Source organism: Vitis vinifera, chromosome 7, assembly GCF_030704535.1.
Source record: "Vitis vinifera cultivar Pinot Noir 40024 chromosome 7, ASM3070453v1".
Classification (NCBI taxonomy): Eukaryota; Viridiplantae; Streptophyta; class Magnoliopsida; order Vitales; family Vitaceae; genus Vitis; species Vitis vinifera.
In genome coordinates this window covers 31414444-31435151 of record NC_081811.1, presented here as the reverse complement: position 1 = coordinate 31435151, position 20708 = coordinate 31414444, and the positions used below count along the sequence as shown (strand labels likewise).

General features: G+C 39.1%; 1 protein-coding gene across 3 annotated transcripts in view; it reads left to right on the top strand.

The window, feature by feature from the left end:
- LOC100256285 (uncharacterized) overlaps window positions 1-20708 on the top strand; it is a 72901-nt gene that overhangs the window by 38948 nt on the left and 13245 nt on the right. For 2 of the 3 annotated variants that reach the window (XM_010654759.3, XM_010654757.3), the window contains 7 exons: window positions 76-362; window positions 454-575; window positions 728-770; window positions 869-960; window positions 6372-6420; window positions 19661-19731; window positions 19869-19988. In XM_010654759.3, coding sequence (XP_010653061.1) covers window positions 76-362; window positions 454-575; window positions 728-770; window positions 869-960; window positions 6372-6420; window positions 19661-19731; window positions 19869-19988 — 784 coding nt within the window. The remainder of the gene's footprint in view (window positions 1-75; window positions 363-453; window positions 576-727; window positions 771-868; window positions 961-6371; window positions 6421-19660; window positions 19732-19868; window positions 19989-20708) is intronic. The other variant, XM_010654758.3, reaches the window with a different exon arrangement.

Genomic DNA, 20708 nt, shown 5'->3' with positions numbered 1-20708 from the left:
AGTGTGCACACAAATACACATGGTCTGGTTTTATTAATGTGGTGCCCATGCTTCAATCTTTCTGCTGTTCTCTAGGAATTCTGCTGCCCAAGAAGTACCTGCACAGATCACTAGCACTCATGGTGATTCACGTGCTACACGATATAGTGAGGAAACCGCCAGCAAACAAGTAACATTCAGTGATCCTGTCAGTAGCACTGAGATGGATGATCCAGATGCTGAGGGACATCAGACTGAAAGAGAACCTTCAACAAATTGGGTTTCGGGAAGCTCTCCTTACACGGCCCCACTTGAGGATCCCAGCTCATATTCTCCTTATTTACCACCAGTTCTTGAAGAGCCTTCTTCATCTTTTTCTGAAGGTGAAAAATCATTTAACATTGAACTTTAGTTGTAGATTTAAGAATTTTTTTTGACTTGGCTATTGCACATTAAATACATTTCAATTTGCAGCTGCAGATGATGATCCTTTACCAGCAATAAGGGATCTCCAAATTGCTGGTGATGCTCTTCCAGGACAGGAGCTCCAGGCATGTGGATACTCTATTAATGGAACAACCAGTTGTAACTTTGAGGTGTGCACAGGATAGAAACTCTCTCGTTGCTTGTATCTCACCTACTAGTGAATTTTCTGGATGTGCCTTAAAATGCCTGCTATCAGAAAGTATTTCTGTAGGATGTTTATATTCCTTATTTAAATATTTGTGTTATATATTTCCACTGCCAGTGGGTACGCCATTTGGAAGATGGATCTGTCAATTACATTGATGGTATTTTTCTTTCCCCAGTTCTCTTTGGAAATTTTCTTTTCATAGCATCATTTTTTGTCCTAACTCAAGAATGGATCTTAAGAAGTTTCTGATGACAGGAGCCAAGCAACCAAATTATCTTGTCACGGCTGATGATGTTGACACATACCTTGCAATTGAAGTACAGCCTCTGGATCATAGGATGCGGAAGGTAGTATCTCTTTCAATTATGGAATCGCTAGCCCTATGTAATTTCTAACTGTAGGTTGTTTGGGCTTACATATCGGCTTAATAGATTGGGTAAATAAATTTGCGATTGTGAGGTTCGAACACATGACCTCCCACCAAACAAGGCTTCGATACTAATAGTTGGATCATACTTTGACCATTTCATTTGAAAACCAATTGGTATTTAGAGAGGGTAGGGCAAATCTTTTATGGCATTTGACATCACACCTTGCGAGCCCATTCTAAGAGCCATCATTTGGGTGACCCATCCTCGAGCTTAAGAGCAGTATTATTGTAAGCTTGTAGCATTTGGGTCCACAATGTATATCATGCACTCTAACACCCTCCTTCATGTGTAGCCTTTATTTTTGGGCTTACACACGGGCTTAATAAGTTGGGTAAATAAATATGCAATGGTGAGGTTCAAACACGATCTCCCACCAAACAAGGCTTTGATACCATGTGGAACAACCAATTTTCCTAAAAGCTTATACTTGTAGCATTTAGGCCCATAATGTATATGATGCACTCTAACACCCTTTCTCATGTATAGCCTTTATTTTTGGGCTTACACATGGGCTTAGTAAATTGGGTAAATAAATATGCGATGGTGAGGTTTGAACATATGACCTCCAACCAAACAAGGCTTTGATACCATGTTGAACAACCAATTTTCCTAAAAGTTTAAGCTTGTAGGACTTAGACCCACAATATATATCATGCGCTAACACCTTCCCTCACATATAGCCTTTATTTTTGGGCTTACACGTGGGTTTAATAAATTGGGTAAATAAATATGTGATGGGGAGTTTGAATACATGACTTCCCACCAAACAAGGCTCTAATACTGGATCGGACTTTGACAATCTCATCTAAAAACCAATTGGTGTTCAATGAGGGTAAGTCGAACATTTTATGGCATTCAATATCACACCCCATGGGCTGTTCTAAGAGTCATCATTTAGGTGACCCATCCTCAGGCTTAAGAGCGGCATTGTTGTATCGCAACAATCCCTCCCCTAACTTGGCACTCCCCGACTCAAACCCATAACCCTTAGCTTTGATACCAATTGTTGAACAACCAATTTTCTTAAAAGCTTAAGCTTGTAGGATTTAGGCCCACAATGTATATCATGCTCTCTAACACCTAACTTTCCATTGCCTGGTATTTATCCACTTCATCCATCAAGATCTAATTTTGTGGGTGACGTCCTCTTTGATATGTCTTGTTATTAATGATAATTGTTCCAAGGTAACCACTTGCATCTATAAGTGAGCTTAGTCAGGTTACATTTCACAAAAATTGTTGCAATTAGGTATGGTTTGTCCCTTAATTTTTTCTACAGCTCATTTTTCATCCCTACTTCAACCAAAGTTAGATATACTATGTACATTGTCGTGGTTAACTTGAAATGTTGGATTCTGGTATATATCTTTTTGTAGTTCTAACTTGAAATTAATGTTAACTCTAGTTTGTTCAACTAAACCTATATCATCAACAAACAGAATGCACCTAGATGAGCCCACACTAAACCAACCATCACGTTAGCATCTACTTACACGTAATGAGTGCAACCCTCATGTTTAATTGCCAGACTCTGATTTGAACTCAAGAAAAAGCATTTGCAGTCCCTTGCCTTACCGCTCAACCGTGCCACCAAAATGGAACCATTGGTTCTTAGCCATGTTTGACGATTAATCAACAATTAGAAGTGCTTTTCTTGCATATTCTTGATAAGTCGGTGTTAATATAATAGATGCAGGAGGATCTGTTTAGGAAGCAAGTTTATAAAGCTCATTCCTAACTAATGCAAAAAATATAAAACCTCAATGTTGGTTCTTGAGATAAACCTATACATTTGGAAATTCACTCATCTCCCTTTTTCGATTATTCTCACACTAGTTAGTATTCTAGGCAACACATGTATTTAGTTGAATCATCACATCTGATCGATGCTTCTTTTGTTTCTTGAACTCATCACTATATCTTGTAGGGTGCATCATAATATGTGTTTTCCAAGTCTATATCAGCCATGTGAAGGCAATTTTCTCCCTTTCTAATCTCCCCATTAATTACCAGTTTGAGAAAATAGCTTTGGTGTTATGTTTCTCTGATGTAAAAACCAAATTGATTTCTGAAACATTGTTCCATGCCCTAGTCTTCTCCTTTCCCAAAGTTCTATCATATGACTCATTAAATTAATATTATTACAAACTGGTGCAGGTGGGATGAGGAGGTTTCTGATCATTCTTCCATTTTCTAAGATGCAGGTTGGATGAGGAGGGGTAAAATGCCCTTCAGGTTTGAAAATATGTGGCTGGAAGTAGAAGAGTTCAAATACATGGCTGGAAATTGGTGGGTGAGCTATACTGTTAGGGGTTTGTATAGCCACATCTTAGCTACCAAGTTGAAAGTCCTGAAACAGGATTTAAAAACTTGGAATGGAGAGGTATGTGGGAATGCCACTACCAATACAGCTACAATTTTAAATTAGATTGTTTTTTGGGATGCTAAGGGGAGGGAAACCGTTGTTTCAGATGAGGAGAATGAGGCTAGGAGGAAGGCAATGGAGGAGTATAGTAAGTGGGCAACGATGGAAGACATCTCCTAGAGGCAAAAATCAAGAGAATTATGACTTAAAAAGAGAGATAAAAACACAATGTTCTTCCACAAAAATGCCAATGCTAGTAGAAGAAATAATTTGGCTAAAATAAGGGTGAACTGAGAAATGTTATTTGAGGATGTAGACTTAAAGGAAGGGGCATTGCTTTCCATAGTTTTCTTTTTTAATCAAGGTACTGGAGATTTGAGTATCAATGGAATGACTTTTGAAGATTTAGGTAGGAAAGATTCAGGGACTTTAGAGACTATTTTTTTAGGTCTTTTTAGATCTCTCCATTTTGTGTGGAGATAAAGCCCTAGGCTTGGATGACTTCTCCTTGGCTTTTTGGCAATTCCATTTGGACTTCATGAAAAGTGAAGTAATGAGTATTTTTAGGGAGTTCTACTAGCCAAACTCTTTCAAGTGAAGTTTAAATGTCATCTTTATAGTATTGGTCGATGGACCTGAACAACCTTTTTCCAAAGTTTTAGAGGCTTGAGATAGAGCAATCTTCTATCACTACATCTCATTATTTTGACTATGGAGGCACTCTCCATTATATTGAAGAGGGTAAAGGAAGGGGGCTTCATCGTAGAGTTCTTAGTGAGGAGGAGCACAAATGGAGGTTTACCACCTGTTCTTAGTTGATCATACTCTTATTCTCTATGATGTGACAAAGGAGCATATGGAGTACTTGGGTTGGGCAATCATGTGGTTTGAGGCAATTTTAGGTCTAAAGATTAATATGGAAAAAAGTGAGTTGATTTTAATTAGTGGGTCTCCAATACAAAAGATCTTGCTAAGGTTCTAAATTGTAGAGTGGGAACTCTCCCTGCCAATTTTTTGGGCCTTCTATTGGGGGCTCTTTTCAGATTAACTAGGGTTTGGGATGTGGTGGAGGAAAGATTTTAGAAATGGCTCACTTTGTGGAAGAGACAATACCTATCAAAAGAAGGAAGGCAGACTTTAATAAAAAGTACTCCATCTAGCTTGCCAATTTACTTTGTCTCTTTGTCATATCGAGAAAGGTTACTTTAAAGTTGGAAAAGATTAAAGAGATTTCCTCTTGGGGGGCACTTGAGAGAAAGTTGCATATGGTAAATCGGTAAATATTTTATATGGAGAAGAGGATTGAGGGCTTGGGTATTATAAGTCTATCCATCATTAACAAAGCTCTTATTGGCAAAGGGTGTTGGAGATTCACTTGTGAGAGTGACTCTTGTTGGAAGCAGGCTATTACAAGGAAGTATGGGGAGAATGAGGAGGGATGAGGGGGGATGGTGCTCAAAAACAGTGAGAAAAGGATATGAGGTGGGTTTGTGGAAGGCTATTAAAAGGGGATGGGAGGACTTTAACAATAGAACTAGTTTTACGGTAGGAAACAAGTGGAGGGTGAAGTTTTAGATGAATAAGGGGTGTGCTGATGAACCCTAGGGAGGCTTTTCCCACATTCTCAATAGCCACAGCCAAAAATGCATGGGTAGCTGAGGTGTGGGAGACAGAAGGGGAGAGAGTGGTTTGGAACCTTGAGTTCACAAAACAACTTTATGACTAGGAGCTAGACAGTGTGAAGGCCTTTTTTAGGAGATTGCAAGTGTAGGTGATTTGTAGTGATATAAGGATAAGATGTGGCAAAGTCTTAGTTAAATCTTTCCATTCCTCCTTATCTAGTGAAAGAAGGGAGGTATTCCATGCAAGCATGGTTTGGAATCCTTGGTTCTTGGTGAGGACTAACCTTTTCACTTGGGAAGTTACATGGGAAGGATATTGATGTTGGATCAGCTCAATGTGTAAAGGAGAAGAAGAAATGGCTTATCACATCCTCCTACATTGCTCTAATGCAATCATGCTATGACAACTAATGTATGCACTCTTTGGGATAGAGTGGTGATGCACTCCACAGTGAGAGATGTCCTTTTGAGCTGGCATCGATCTTTTGTCAAAAAGAAGAGGATGAAATCTTTGAAAACTGCTCTGCTATGCTTATTTTGGACCATTTAAAAGGAGAGAAATATGAGAGCATTTAATAACACCAAACAAGCAGATCAAACAATCAAACAATCCTTTATATATAATTTTTTGGAGTGGATTAGAATGTATATAGGGGTTGCTGCTTGTCCATGATGGACTTTATTGATTGGTTGAGTTCTAAGTAAGGTGAGGGAATTGCTTTTTGTTCATCCCTATACTTTGGTTGACATTTTGGTGCCTTTTTTATACACCCTATATGCTTTTGTGCATCCTTTTGTTAGGTGCTGTTTATAGATATGATCTTTGCTTGTCATAAAAAAAGAATAATAAATAAATAAAAAAACTCTGGTTTAGGTTTTGGTGTCATCTTTGTTCTCCTGTTTTGGTGCCAAAGTTTTTCCTTTAGTCCCTCAATCGTCTTCATCTTTATGATATCATTTAACCAGATAATCAAACTATACCATCAGTGCCATAACTTCAGGCATCAATAAGAATTCCATTGGTCTCTAAAACTTTTCCCATTTCCTTCATTACCATAACTTTCAGGCATTGGATTTTGAAGTCTTGAGAAGGATAACCCTTGTATTGTTCCTTTGTTGCCTATTTAATTTCATATAATATATACTAGACATATCAGTCATTGCTGCATTTCTTTGTATCTATAGTAGCAATGTTTCAGGGTTATTTCATATAAAATCTGAAATCATTTAATGTCTCCTCTCTGAATGCAACAATAAAGTCCAGACTTCAGATCCTGGCATTTCAATTATGGTTACATTTTACAATTTGATTGTTATTTAACTTGTCTTTTGAACTCCAGGGAGAACTTGTAAAGGTCTTTGCAAATGAGCACAGGAAGATCACTTGTGGTAAGTAACAAAATTGTTAATTTTACAGGTCTTGAATTAAGTTTGTGTACTTCTGACCTTTGCCTTTCTTTTTCTGGAATAAATATTTATTCTTGTCATGCCTGACTGTGAGTCTTTGTCATTTTGAAAAGTCTAGACTGAGTTGTTTATATCACTGACTGAAACTGGAAAAAAGTAGTCTAGTAAAAAGCTTTACTTGGCATTCGTATTGACTCTCCTGGTTTCAATTTTCCAATACTTGGTTGAGTTGCATTTAGTTTCTGAGACTGGACTTTTTCATAATCAATTATAGATATCAGTATAATTTCTTATTCAGTTTTCCTTGTTATAAAGTTGGATGTGGATGTTTGAAGATGCATTGCTTCTCACTAGAATGACCTCTCACAGGGATTTGGATGCTTTAAGCTTAATTTTGATAGTTCTCTCTCTCTCTCTCTCTCCCTCTCTCTCTAGAGTGGTTGTGGGGTGTGGGCAGTCTGGTTTCAGAGACCATTGTGGCAATATGGTGAGAGCTTCTACAAAACCAATTAGTTTTGGTTTAGAATAGAAGAAGAAACCTTAACCTTAATATACGTTCTGATGGAGGTGACAACTTTGGCCTTCAAAAATTTTCAAGTGGACAAAAGTTTGGTTGGAGGTCGTTATAAGTTGTTGACCAAAGTGTTAGCCAATGGACTTAGGAAAGTGGTGGATAAAGTGGTATCCAAGTTTCAAAAAGCCTTTGCTGAGGGAAGACAAATTTTTTATGCGATGTTGATAGCAAATGAGGCAGTTGATTCAACGCTAAAGAAGAGAGATTGTGGGTTATTGTGCAAGCTTGACATTGAGAGGACTTATAATCATGTGAAGGAGCTTTTTGTTAACAATTCTTGGCAAGATGGGGTTTGGGCAAAAATGGATGAATTGAATTAAATGGTGTATCTCTTCATCTAGTTTCTTTGTCTTAATTAATGGCTCCCCTACATGATTTTTTCAAAGCTCAAGGGGATTAAGACAAGGATACCTTATTTCCCCCTACCTATTTGTGATTGCTATGGAAGCCCTTAGTATATTGCTTTTAAAAGTTCAGAATGGTCGTTTTATTTCAGGTTTCAAGGTTGGGGGAAGAGGGGGTGGGAGTAAGGGTAAGGAAAACTCTCATCTCCTTTTTGTTGATGACATTATTGTTTTTTGTGAGGCCTCTCAAGAGCAAGTCACTTTCTTATATTGGCTGCTCATGTGGTTCGAAGTCATGTTGGGGCTGAAGATTAACTTGGAAAAGAGTGAGATGATTCCCTTTTTTTTTTTTTTTTTTGGGTGGGGGGGTGGGTGGACATTTTGGAAGACTTTGTTTGTGTTGGGTGCAAGGTTGGTAAGCTGCCCTCTTCTTACCTAGGGCTTCCCTTGAGGGCCCCATGCAAGTTGGTGGAGGTTTGGGATGGGATAGAAGAATGGTTTTGTAAGATGTTGTTATCATGGAAGAGACAACACCTGTAAAAAGGGGGAAGATTCACTTTACTTCGTAGTACTTAAATCAGTTTACCAATCTATTTTATATCTATGTTCACCATCTCAAGAATTGTAAAGTTGAGATTAGGGAAGATTCAAGGAGTTTTTGTGGGGGGGAGGAGCCTTAAAGAAGAAAATACACTTAGTCAAGTGGTCAACTATTTGTAAAGCAAAATTAAAAGGAGGGCTAGGTGTTCGTTCTCTTTCTTTGCTTGATAAGGCCCTTCTTTTGCAAATGGTGTTGGTCGTTTCTCTAGTGAAAGAGATTCATTGTGGAAGAAAATCATCAAGGGAAAGTTTGAGGAAGAAGGGGGTTGGAGGTTAGGAGTGGTGAGAGGTTCCTACGTGGTTGGGGTTTGGAAAGAGATTAGGAAGCAGTGGGATTTTTTTAAAACAAAGATTTCCATTTTGATGGATAATGGGAGTAAGGTGAGCGAGGGCGAGAGGTGAAAGAGGGGGATGGTCAGCTATGGCGGAGGTTGTACGGGATCTAATCGTGAGCCTCGACAGAAAGGAGAAAAAAAGGAAGAGTCGATCCCTGTAAGACTACAAGCTGAAACGGGAAAGATATGGGGGAATAGGGATAGACTTTTGCTCAGAATGGAGGTAGAAGGAGAGGAAATCAGTAGAAATGTGAGTAGATTGGGGCACTGCTTAGTTGGAAGATGGAACCCTAGGGTAGCAGGAGGAGAGAATCTTGCGAGGTTGGGGTGGTTGATGGTGAGTGCTTGGGGGCTGAAAGGAAAGCTTGGTTGGCTTGGCTGGAAGAGGGTCAGGCCCTTCTAGAGTTCGAATTTGTGGAAGAAGCCAGAAGAGTTTTCGCCGCCGGGAAAAGGTCAGTGGGTGGGATTTAGGTAGGTCTGGAGCTTTGGAGTCCAAGTTACGGGTGTTTGGAAGAAGGGGAAATAAGAAAAGAAGTTTAGGTGAGGATCATGGGCTTGCCAATATCGCTCTGGGTCCCGTCCATTCTGAGAAGGGTGGGGGATGAGTGCGGTGGTTTTGTAGCCATGGATCCACTAACGGAAAAAATGGAAAACCTCTGGTGGACTAGGATCCTGGTGAAAACAAAGGGAGGTGAGCTGCTAAGTTCGTTGGAAATTGGAGTCGAGGGGATATCTTATAACCTTCCTCTTTGGTGGGAGGTGTTGCCGTCGATTAGACAAAATTCGGAGAGTTACCGGGGCTCAACATATCGTGCTAGAAGAGAGGTCAGGGGCAACAGAGGCGCACGTGCTGGCCCGCGAGTGGAAGAGTAGGGTAACGCAAGGCTCGAGGCGCTGTCACGGACAGCTGACGAGACGGAAGGGCAGGTGGACGGGACGGGTAGGGTTTTGACTGCGGGCCGGATTCAATTCAGGTCGATGATCCGACCCTTAGTGGGTGGGGCGAAAGATGGGTCGTCCTCGTTTGGGCTCACTAAAGACACTCTGGGCTTGAGGTGGGTTGGGGGGCCTAGTCCGCAAATCCTTTCTGAATGAGCAACTTTAAAAGGGGTTGGTGTTGGTGGGGTTGGGCCTGAGGTTGGGTCGAAGGGCTTTAAGGGAAAGGAGAAGGCTTCAGAGGTGGAGATTGGGCTGCGATTTGGGCCTGCAGTGGCCCAAAGGAAGAGCAGCGGGCCATTTCTAACCCATCTTAAGGATTTTGGGGTGCAGCCTTTTGGGCTTTTAGTTACGAATAGCAATGGCCCGGCCGAGGTTCAGCTTAATAAAGGTCCGTTGGGGAAATACTTAGCCCAATCTGGGTCCTGTGGGGAAGTCAATATTGAGCTGGAGTTTCTAAGTATGCGGGAAAAGGAAGCTGAGAGAGAACAGCAGGTGGACTTCCACTACTTGTTGACAGACAACGCCCTAGTGGAAGAAGTTTCGAGGTATGGGTCTCTTTTCAAACTCCGGGGGTTTAAGGGATTCAGGGTCTCCTTCTCATTCTTTTTTGTTTTCGTTTAGTAGGACTCCAGGAGAGGAGTTTTTTTATTATTCTGGGGTGTTAAGGGAGGCTTGCCATAATGGAATTGTGTTAAATTGCCAAGACGCAGTTGGGCCTAGTGCGAATGGCAATGACTGTTGGGAATTGGTTGAGTTTAATGGCCCTATCTCAGTGGCAAGGGATTTGGAGGGGGGTCATCTTAGTATGAATTCCAAGAAGGAAGGGGGGAAGGGGCTCTTAAATGGGAAGAAAGTAGCCTAGCAAAGTTCAGCCAATTTTTGGGATTTTCGACTGACGGGTTGGAAAAGGAAATTTTGCGTTTCTTGGTCAAAATCAGGAAAATGAGGGAAAAGATCCACAGTAAAGGCCTATTGGAAAAATCGAGATTTGAAAGGGAGTTAAAGAGATTGGAATGCTCAGTTAACTATGAGGGGGAAGGTAGACGGAAATGTCCTCTTCAGGGCAGAGGGGGTCAGTTAGTGGTTGTCCAATGAACCTGAAGTTGTTGAGCTGGAATGTGAGGAGAGCGAACGAAAGTATGGAAAGGAAAGCAATTAAATCTATCATCAAGAAGCAGAAGGTGGATTTGTTCTACATTCAGGAGACAAAAATTCAAGTTATGTTTGATAGGGTGGTGAGTAGTTTAGGGTCTAGAAGATTCTTAGAATGGAAGGCCTTGGATGTTTTTGGATCAGCTGGAGGTATTTTGATTTGTTGGGATAAAAGATCTCTAGATTTATTAGAGTGGGAGGAGGGACAGTTTTCCTTATCCTGTAGATTCAGGAATGTGGATAATGGGGTGGTTTGGGTGTTCATGGGTGTTTATGGCCCGTTTACCAGAGTAGATAGGGAGTGCTTGTGGGAAGAAATCGGGGCGATTAGAGGAATATGGGAAGGACCTTGGTGTCTAAGGGGTGATTTCAACATCATCCTCTCTCAAAGTGAAAGGAGTAGGCAAGGGAGAATAACCTCAGCTATGAGGAGGTTTGCGCAGGTTGTAGACGAGCTAGGTTTCATGGACTTACAGTTGCAAGGGGGAGCTTTCACGTGGAGTGGGGGCCTTAATAACCAATCAAGGGCTAGGCTAGATAGATTTCTAGTAACTCCCTACTGGCTTGACCAGTTTAGTAGGGTGATCCAGCGAAGGTTACCCAGGCCGACCTCGGCTCATTTCCCAGTTTTACTTGAGGGGGGTAGCCTAAGGAGGGGGGAGGCCTACCCCTTTCAAATTCGAAAATATGTGGTTCAAAGTCGAGAGGTTCAAAGATTTAATCCATAATTAGTGGCAGGGGACAATGGTTAGAGGTAGCGTCAGCTTCAGATTGACTGCAAAACTGAAGGAGTTGAAACAGAAGTTAAAAGTTCGGAATAGGGAGGTGTTCGGGAATCTGAAATGTAACAAGGATGCAGCTCTCCAACAAGTGGAGTATTGGGATAGGGTGGAAGGTGAGAGAAGCTTGACAGTGGAGGAATTAGCTTGTAAAAAGCAAGCCAATGAGGGATATGCCAAGTGGGTAGATTTAGAAGAAACCCATTGGAGACAGGCTTCAAGGGAGTTATGGTTAAAGGCAGGGGATAGAAACACGGGATATTTCCACCATATGACTTCCGCCCATAGAAGAGCCAATTACATGGACAGAATTAAGATAAATGAGGTGAGGCTGACAGAGGAGTGAGAAATTAAGGAAGGGGTAGTGAATGCCTTTTAGCAGCAGCTTTCAGAAAGCTCGGAGTGGAGGGTGGACATTGGAAGCCTTCAATTTAACCAAATCAGTCTTCAAGAAGCGGGGATGTTGGAGCTTCCTTTCACTGAGGCTGAGGTCCAGGCGGCTTTGATGGATATGAACGGGGATAAAGCCCCAGGACCAGACGGCTTCACTTTGTCTTTCTGGCAAAGTTGCTAGGATTTTGTAAAGGAGGAGATTTTGGAGATGTTCAAGGAGTTTTATGATCAGGATGTTTTCCTCAAAGTCTCAACAATACCTTTTTGGTGTTGTTACCAAAGAAAGGAGGGGTCGAGGATCTAGGGGACTTTAGACCCATCAGCCTCTTGGGGGGGCTTTATAAGCTGTTGGCTAAGGTGCTGGCCAATAGGCTTAAAAAAGTGATAGGAAGAGTGGTCTTCCCTGATCAGAACGCGTTTGTCACGAGAAGACAGATTCTAGATGCCTCTCTAATAGCAAATGAGGTGATTGACGCGTGGAATAAAAGGAGTGAGAAAGGGTTAATCTGTAAGCTAGATATTGAGAAGGCCTATGATAGCATTAATTGGCAATTCCTTTAGAAGGTTATGGAAAAAATGGGGTTTGGTTCAAAGTGGCTGAGGTGGATGTGGTGGTGTATTTCCACAGCTAAGTTCTCAGTCATGGTGAACGGAGTCCCAGTTGGCTTCTTCTCAAGCTCGAAGGGGTTGCACCAAGGGGACCTCCTTTCCCCCTATCTCTTTGTCATGGGGATGGAAGTGTTGAGCGTTCTAATAAGAAGGGCTGTGGAAGAGGGATTTATCTCAGGGTGTAAAATTCAGCGTGGTAAAGGGCGGGCTGTCCACATTGCACACTTGCTCTTTGCCGATGACACAATCGTTTTTTGTGAGGCAAAAAAGGAGCATTTAACAAATTTGAGTTGGATTCTGTTTTGGTTTGAAGCCGTTTCAGGGTTAAGAATTAATTTGGCTAAAAACGAGATCATTCCAATAGGGGAAGTGGAAGAGGTGGAAGAGATGGCAGTGGAGTTAGGGTGTAGGGTAGGGCAGCTGCTTGCAGTTTACTTGGGGCTGCCTCTGGGGGCGCCAAATAAGGCCATCTCTAGGTGGGATGGGGTAGAAGAGAAAGTGAGGAGGAGGCTTGCCCTTTCGAAAAGACAATATATTTCAAAGGGCGGGAGAATCACTCTTATAAAGAGCACAATGACAAGCATGCCAATGTATCAAATGTCCCTCTTTCGAATGCCCAATTCTGTGGCAAGGAGACTAGAAAAACTGCAAAGAGATTTTTTGTGGGGAGAGGGAAACCTGGAAAGGAAAGCTCATCTTGTCAAATGGGAGGTGGTGTGTGGGGATAAGGAGAAAGGGGGGCTTGGAATAAGGAAACTAACCCTTTTAAACAAATTTTTACTTGGCAAATGGATTTGGAGATTCGCTTGTGATAAGGATGCTCTCTGGAAGCAAGTGTTGTTGGTGAAGTATGGTCAAGAGGACTTCAGCTGGAGGACTAAAAAGGTTGTGGGTGCGTTTGGGGTGGGGGTTTGGAAGGAGATTTTAAAGGAAGCTGGATGGTGCTGGGAAAACTTGGCGTTCAAAGTGGGGAAAGGCAATAAAATTAGGTTCTGGACTGACCTTTGGTGTGGGGATATAGCATTGTCCCAAAGATTCTCGCATCTCTTCATTTTGGCAACTCATAGGAATGCGACAATAGAAGAAATGTGGGACCAAAATTTTGGAGGAGGTTGGAATTTGAGATTTATTAGGGATTTTAATGATTGGGAGTTGGATATGGTAGGCAACTTGCTTCAGGTGTTGAGGGGATACAGGATAACTTGGGAGGAAGATTCGGTTTTTTGGAAGGGAGGAGGAAATTGGCAGTTTAGAGTTAAGGAAGCGTACAGCCGGTTGGATAGGCCTTTGGAGGTCATCTTTCCGAAAAATAAAATTTGGGTGGAGAGAGTTCCAACTAAAATTATGTTTTTTGCGTGGGAAGCCACTTGGGGGAAGATATTGACTCTTGATAGACTCCAGAAGAGAGGGTGGCAGCTTCCCAATCGCTGTTTTTTGTGTGCTTGTGAAGAGGAAAATGTAAATCACATTCTTATTCATTGTACAGTGGTCAGAGTGCTGTGGGACTTAGTTTTGGGCTTATTTGGGGTTAAGTGGGCTTTTCCTAAAACTGTAAAGGAGGTTTTATTTAGTTTGGGGGGTGCTTTTGTGGGGAAAAAAAAGGAAAAAACTTTGGAATTTCATTCTGTTATTTATTTTTTGGACGGTTTGAAAGGAAAGGAATAGATTAGCTTTTAGGGGAGGGGAGTTAACAATTCAAAGGCTTAAATATTATTTTGTATGTAACATTTGGGGTTGGGCTAAATTGTATATTGGTGAGGAGCCGCATTCCCTTATAGGATTCTTGGAGTGGTTAGCCTCCAGATAAGGGGTGGTGAGTTATTGGTTTTTTGCTTGTAAGGTCTTAACTGCCATGTATACTCCCTATATACTTTGGGGCTAATTCGCCTTTTATGAATGAATTTTGTGCTTACTTATCAAAAAAAGAATCTTTCCGCCTTTTCCACCTCCCAGTCATTTAGGGCTCTTGAAAAACGGGGATTCCAACCCCCCTCCACCAAGGGGTCCAAAACATCCGCCACCCAAGCTTCCTTGTCAACAACCAAAACAAATAAGGAAGGAAAAGACACACATAAAGGGGATTCCCCACACCATCTATCCCTCCAAAACCTCACCCTTCTCCTTATCTGGCATTGCCTTCATCATTTAGAGAGACTCTCCTTAGCTGATATGGTTCTTTTGTGGGCAAAAAGCGCAAGAAGGTGTGGAGAGCTGCTCCTCTTTATATTTTTTGGGCGATTTGGAAGGCGAGAAACAAATTGACTTTCAAGGATAATGTGTTGTCAATACAGAGAATGAAATACTCCTTTGTTTTTTCACTTTGGTCTGAGGCTAAGTTATTTATAGTTGATTGCCCTCTAACTATGGTTAATTTTATTGATTGGTTGGGATCCTATTAAGGTTGTATTCTGGGTCAGCTGGGTGTTTGTCTTCTTCTTTTTTGGCCTTTTTGGTGGTGGGTGTATAGGTATTGTATACCTTGAGTCACTTTTTTGGCATCTCTTTATATATGAAATTCTCTTTACTTATCAAAAAAAAAAAAAACAATACAATCTATTACTTAAAAAAAAAATTAAAAAAAATACACAAATGGAATGGGTCCAGGCCCATGTTTATTTTGGGTCTCTCAAGCAAAGAGGGGGCCTTGGAATTTTGATTGTTGAATTTACAAAATATCAATCCTTCAAAAGGCTTGGGTTGTTCTTTTAGTAGGATTCTTGAAGTGGTTTAATATTTAGTGGATGGGTGAGACTGTAAGATGTTGGGGTGGACAACATACATTAGAGAGAAGATAAAAAGGGAAACTTTTGGGGAAAAGTGGGTTTTGACTCGCTAATTTGAAAAAATATAGAAAAAGGAATCCAAACTTTTATAAATCGGTTTTATCTTCATCCATTTAAAAATATTTTAAAATACATGCATTTTTTCATAAGTCAAATAAATATTTCCTGAAATGCCTTTTTACTTGATAATATTAAATAAACTTATCATTTTAATTTGATAAAAGTACCTTACAAATGTATTATAAATTTTTTATTAAATAATATGAGATACAAATCATTGTGAAAAAATTCCCTAGAATCCTCAAGTGATAAGTAAAATCTTTCTAATTCCCTAATTAATAATGATTTTATGTCTTGTGTTATATAAATCCACTCACCTTCTCATCTTTTTTTAATACAATTGAATAAAAATTTTATTAGTTGACATCAACAATAAAATAAGAAATTTTAAAAATTAAAAATTCAATTAAAACTAAAATGCATAAAAATTAAATACAATTAAAACAAAAAAATTTTAAAAATAAAATTTTAATACCCATTGTATTTCTAGCTCTTTCTCGATATCTATGTTTTTAGCTTTAAATTTTTTTTAGTTTTAATTTTTTTTAGTTTTAATTGTATTTTTAATTTTTAAAATTTCATATTTTATTGATCTCAAATCAGTTCTCATGGTAAAAAAAAAGAATTGTCAATTGGTGTTATTAAAGGGTCATTTCAGGAAGTAATTATCTGACTTATGAAAAAGTGCATATATTTTAAAGTATTTTTAAATGGATAAAGATAAGACTGATTTATAAAATTTGGGGTTCCTTTTTCTATATTTTTTCAAATTAGTGAGTCAAAACCCACTTCTCCCAAACTTTTGTGTAAAGTCCTAGTGAGTTGCTCCTTGCTAAAGAAATTTGGGTCCCATGCACCTCTTATAACTTGTGTTTTTTGCATGGGAAGCATTATGTGGGACGATTCTAGAATAAATATTCTTATGAGAAAAGGGTGGATGATGATGAATAAATGTAGCCCACTATCTTTAGTAGGTTTTCTTGAATGGTTGGGTACTTCTGGAGGCTCTTATTCTGTACTCTTTTGCTTGTGCCTTGGTGGTGAAGAGAGGCTTGTTTTTCTTGTACACTTTGAGCTGCTTATTTTTGGCAGCCCTTTTATTTTAATTTAAGTTTTTACTTATCAAAATAAATAAATGTAGCCTCTGTAAAGATAGTAAAGAATCAACAATTTACATTTTAATACATTGTGATAAGACAAAAAAGTTGTGGAATCTTATATTAGCAATTTTTGGTTTGAAGTGGGTATTCCCACACAGTGAAAAAAACCTCTTATAGGTAGGAAGGTTAAGGGGTTGGATAAGAGGCAAAGGAAGTTTTGATGCATGGCACTCTTATGCTTATTTTGGTGCATTTGGAGAGGGCGTAATTGAAGGATCTTCAATGATGAAGAGTTGTCATAGCAGAGTTTGAGGAGACCTTTTTGAAATCCTTGTTGGAGTGATCTTAGGCTTCGTTAGGAACAGACAATTATACAATGCTGAATCTTTTACATAGCCTTAATTGTGGATGGATAGGTCTTTTTGTTGGCTGTCTTTTGAAGTTGCTTTTTGCTTTTTTGCTTTCTGTACCTTATGTACAGTACCTATGTACATTGGGTAAGCCCCCCTTTTTGTTAGGTGCCATTTAATATATTTTTTTTTTTTTGATAAGTAGGTGCCATTTAATATATTGTCTGTCTGCCTATAAAAAAAGGAAAGAAAGGGAAAAAAGGCAGATAGATTTGCAAAGAGAGGAGCTCCAATGCTACAGATTATGTGGATGGTTGTTTGCCCCAGAGGTTCCCCATGTAGGTTCTGTTAGTATTGATTGGCAGAGTCCGGAAGGTTCTCCATTTGTAATCTTTTCATATTTGTTTTCATTCCATTCAAAGGGTGCCTTATCCTTCTTTTCCTTTTTTTAATAAATTATTGAGGTGTTCTTTCCTATTAAAGAAGGGAAAAAAAGAAAAATAAATAAAATAAAAATTCTCATTAATGAGCTTTGATCTGCACTGTTTTTTTTCCTTTGAGATATGAATAACATTATAAAAGTTTCCTCTCTGAATCTCCCCACACCTCTCCCTCCACCTTTTTGTGAAAACACTCCTCTTTGTACTCTCTGTATCTATTATAGGACCTAAGAGAGGGGCTGATTGGAAGTAATGTATTCATCAGTTGTATCGCTGATCATCTTTATGAGACCTGAGATCAACCCCTAATCCATTCAGAGGACTAGGTCTATGGTCCAACCATCAGGTCGTATATATATATATATACAAAGCAGTATAGGCACACAATTTTAGCCTATCAAAAAAAAAAGAAAGGAAAACAGAAAGAAAGAAAAGAAATTATAGGCGCATAATTTAAAAATAAATAAATTGATATTTTTTTTAAATATATATTTTTTATACTTAATTATTATAGAAACAGAAAAATTTGTAGGTAAAAGAAAAGGATTATGAAGGAGGGTGGAGATCTTTAAGGAAATAAAAGAAGACTAAAATCTCTACTCCTGTATATAGCATTCAAGCTTCAAACAAGTTTGACTTATTACCAAGCACTAATGATCAACAAGACCCCTCCACCACCAGTGATGATAGCAAATTTTCCCTGGTCCATTGCAATCATACTAAAAGACCACTATAAAACTCCTATATCTGACCCCAAAGAGAAGATGAGAAATGGAGTTTGTCTCATGTTTCTGTGATGTAGCTCTGTCTGTTTTAATAGCTAGGCCTTCCTCTCAATCCAAATTGTCCATGGGTGGCACCCACTGGATTCTAGCTAAGTAGGAAAGATGGTGCCACTTCCCAAATGCAATAGGACAATGCTACCACAATCCACTGATTTCCTACACTTCCACCAAGAGTGCATCTATTAAGAAAATGAAAAAGGGTTTTTTGTGTACGAACCTTTGAATTTCACTAGACCCTTTTATGTTACCAAGGTTCTATTTTATTTGAGAAGGCTGATTGCTTTAAAGGTATCATAGTCTAAATTGAATCAGTTGTAGTCTTGTGGTTCATCAACCATGAAAAAGTTTTCACTTTCGAGAGAGTTCTAGAATTCCAAATTAAATGGTGTGGCAAATAAATTGGGAATCCTTAGGGAGAGAGAAAGAGAGAGATTTCATGGAAAAGATGTCCAACCTATCCAAGGATCAAGTTCTCTTAAGGGGATAAGACAGTTCTCAAGAGAAAACAACAGATAAGCAAGATCGTGATTTTCTGGAAGGACTACCCATCCTTCATTTTTTTTTTTTTTCATTAGCATCTGATTAAGAGAAAAATGGTTTATCAGAATTGTTGTTAAAGGTTCACTAGGTCCAAGGTGCAGCAACTCCCTAGCTGTGACACCTAAACTGCCTAGCCACACATCTTGCTTTTGTCTTTTTAGTAATTTTGTTTTTTTTTTATTTTTTATTTTTTTATTTAAGTTGCTCATTGTAGAGCAACATCATTTTGGTCCTATTTTTGAACTGAACATATTTGATAATATATGAGCTCATGACAAATGTTTGCATGTCAAAATTTCCAGTATTACATAAAATGGCACATGACCCTTAGGTTGCACCTCACTTTGCTCAAGTGCAAGCCTTAAATTGCACCTTATGTGTGTGTGTGTGCGCAGGCGCGTGCATGCTTGCGCATGATGGATACATATGTATGCAAACTGTTATTTAATAATGATGTTTTTCTGTAATGTAGTCTATCTTTTCACTTCAATTTCTAAGCATTTTACATTCTGTACCTCTTTTAGTTAAGTTCTTTATGAAAGTTTATTGTGAATTATTTGTTTTCTTTCTTCATGATAAAATGTCTACTTTTTATTTTTATTAATCTTACTCTAAAATGTCCCTGGATCATGGCTTTGGGTGGTTAGGAGATTGGCTGAAATTGGGTTAAGTCCAGGTTCAAAAATCTCAATCTTCTAAGTGATCCGTCTAGCAGGGGGAAGGGGAGGGGGTGGTGGGACTGGAATACTGGACCAATCAGCGTAATGGGGGGTCTGTATAAGCATTAGGAAGGATGTTGATTAGAATGCTTTCATAGGAGGGCATCAGATTCTGGATGCTTTTCTGATTATGACTTGGGCAGTCAACTCAAGGTTGAGAATTGGGTTGCCAGGTTTGAATTGTAAATTGGATATTAAAAAGGTATAATAATTTTGACCAGGGTTTTCTATTTTATCTGCCTATCTGTAGGGCCTACATTGGAAGCTTTGTAAGGTCTGCTCAATTGAAGCAAGTCATTGTTATTGACTTTTTTCTTAACATAAGGAGCTTCAAACTTCCAAATGAAATTGGTTGGAAAGACACTGAAGACAAAAGTTTAGATACAGATGAAAAGAAAGATATGACAGTAAATAAGTTTGAGGAATATAGAGAGAAAAAAGCAAAAAAACTAGGTTGCTTTCCTCTTTAGAAGAGCAAATGCTATATTTTTCTTTATTATATACAGCCATCACAACCACCTTCTTCTGGATGTCTTGTTCCCTTCTGTCGCTTGAGACATGATTCTTGGGTGATAGATCATTGCTTTTGCTCCTTGGACATTGGAATATAATGAATAACCTCAATTTATTTCTCTTATTAAATTTTCATGTTTTCTTGGGCACATTGCTTTTGCATTTTTAATGTTCTGATACTGTCTATTTCCCCCTCACTGGGCACAGATTCTGAAATGCAGAGCCACATAGAGAAGACCCTTGTTACTGGTCATACTTCATACAAAGTATCCCTGTCGGTATGACTATTACAACAAATACCCCTAGTTTATAATTCTTTGTTGATCTTGTTTTGCTATCAAAGTCTTATCAGGAACATATGTTTTTTTAATTTCACCTTCTTAAAGAGCTTAGCCTGAATCTTTTAATTTTGCAGGCTGGATATCTTGATATATGGGAACCAGCTACTTTGGCCATTAAGAGGGAAGGTTACAGCATCAAGTGTACTGGACCTAGTGGTGCTGTAGTCTCTGAGAAGTTTTCATCAGCCACAAATGTATGATTACTTATTTGCTCAATTTTTTTCTATTGTTTGAAAAGCTATCCGCATAAAATGGTGGTCAGAAGGACTTCCTGTGGTCTTAGGAATAACAGAGGCTATTTGGTTACTGTTGTGTTAGGCTTAGGGGAGATCTCTTTTGGGGAAGAGAGCTTCTATTGGCAGGTGGTTGTGGTGCTTCCCTAGATAGAATCGGTCTTTACACTATCAGGTGACTAAGAGCGACTGCAATTTGCAAAACAGTGGGTGGGATGCCAACTATGTAATTAGAACTCCACTTTGGTGTTGTTGGAAAGCTATATCTCATTGTTACCAGGATTTTTGCCACCATACTCATTTTGTGTTGGTCATGCAACAACCTTGAGTCTTCAATGACGAGTAAGACACATAAATCTAAAAAATTCCTATGCCACGATGAATGAAACAAAATTGTCAATACATAGCCTATTGCACTAACAGAGGAGATGATACCTACGGATACCATTATGTAGACTAAACCTTTTTGTGTAGGTCTCCTTGTATGGTGGAGGAGTTTGGTCATACCATAATTGGTTTTTTTGTAATTTGTGGGAAGGAACTCCCATCCTTCTCATGTACTTTTTATTCATAATTAATACATCTTTTGTTTTTAATAAAAGAAATATATACATATATATATTAAAGAATTGAAGGAATAAAGAGAATGAATTTTTCCTTGATTTCATTCTATACAGACCT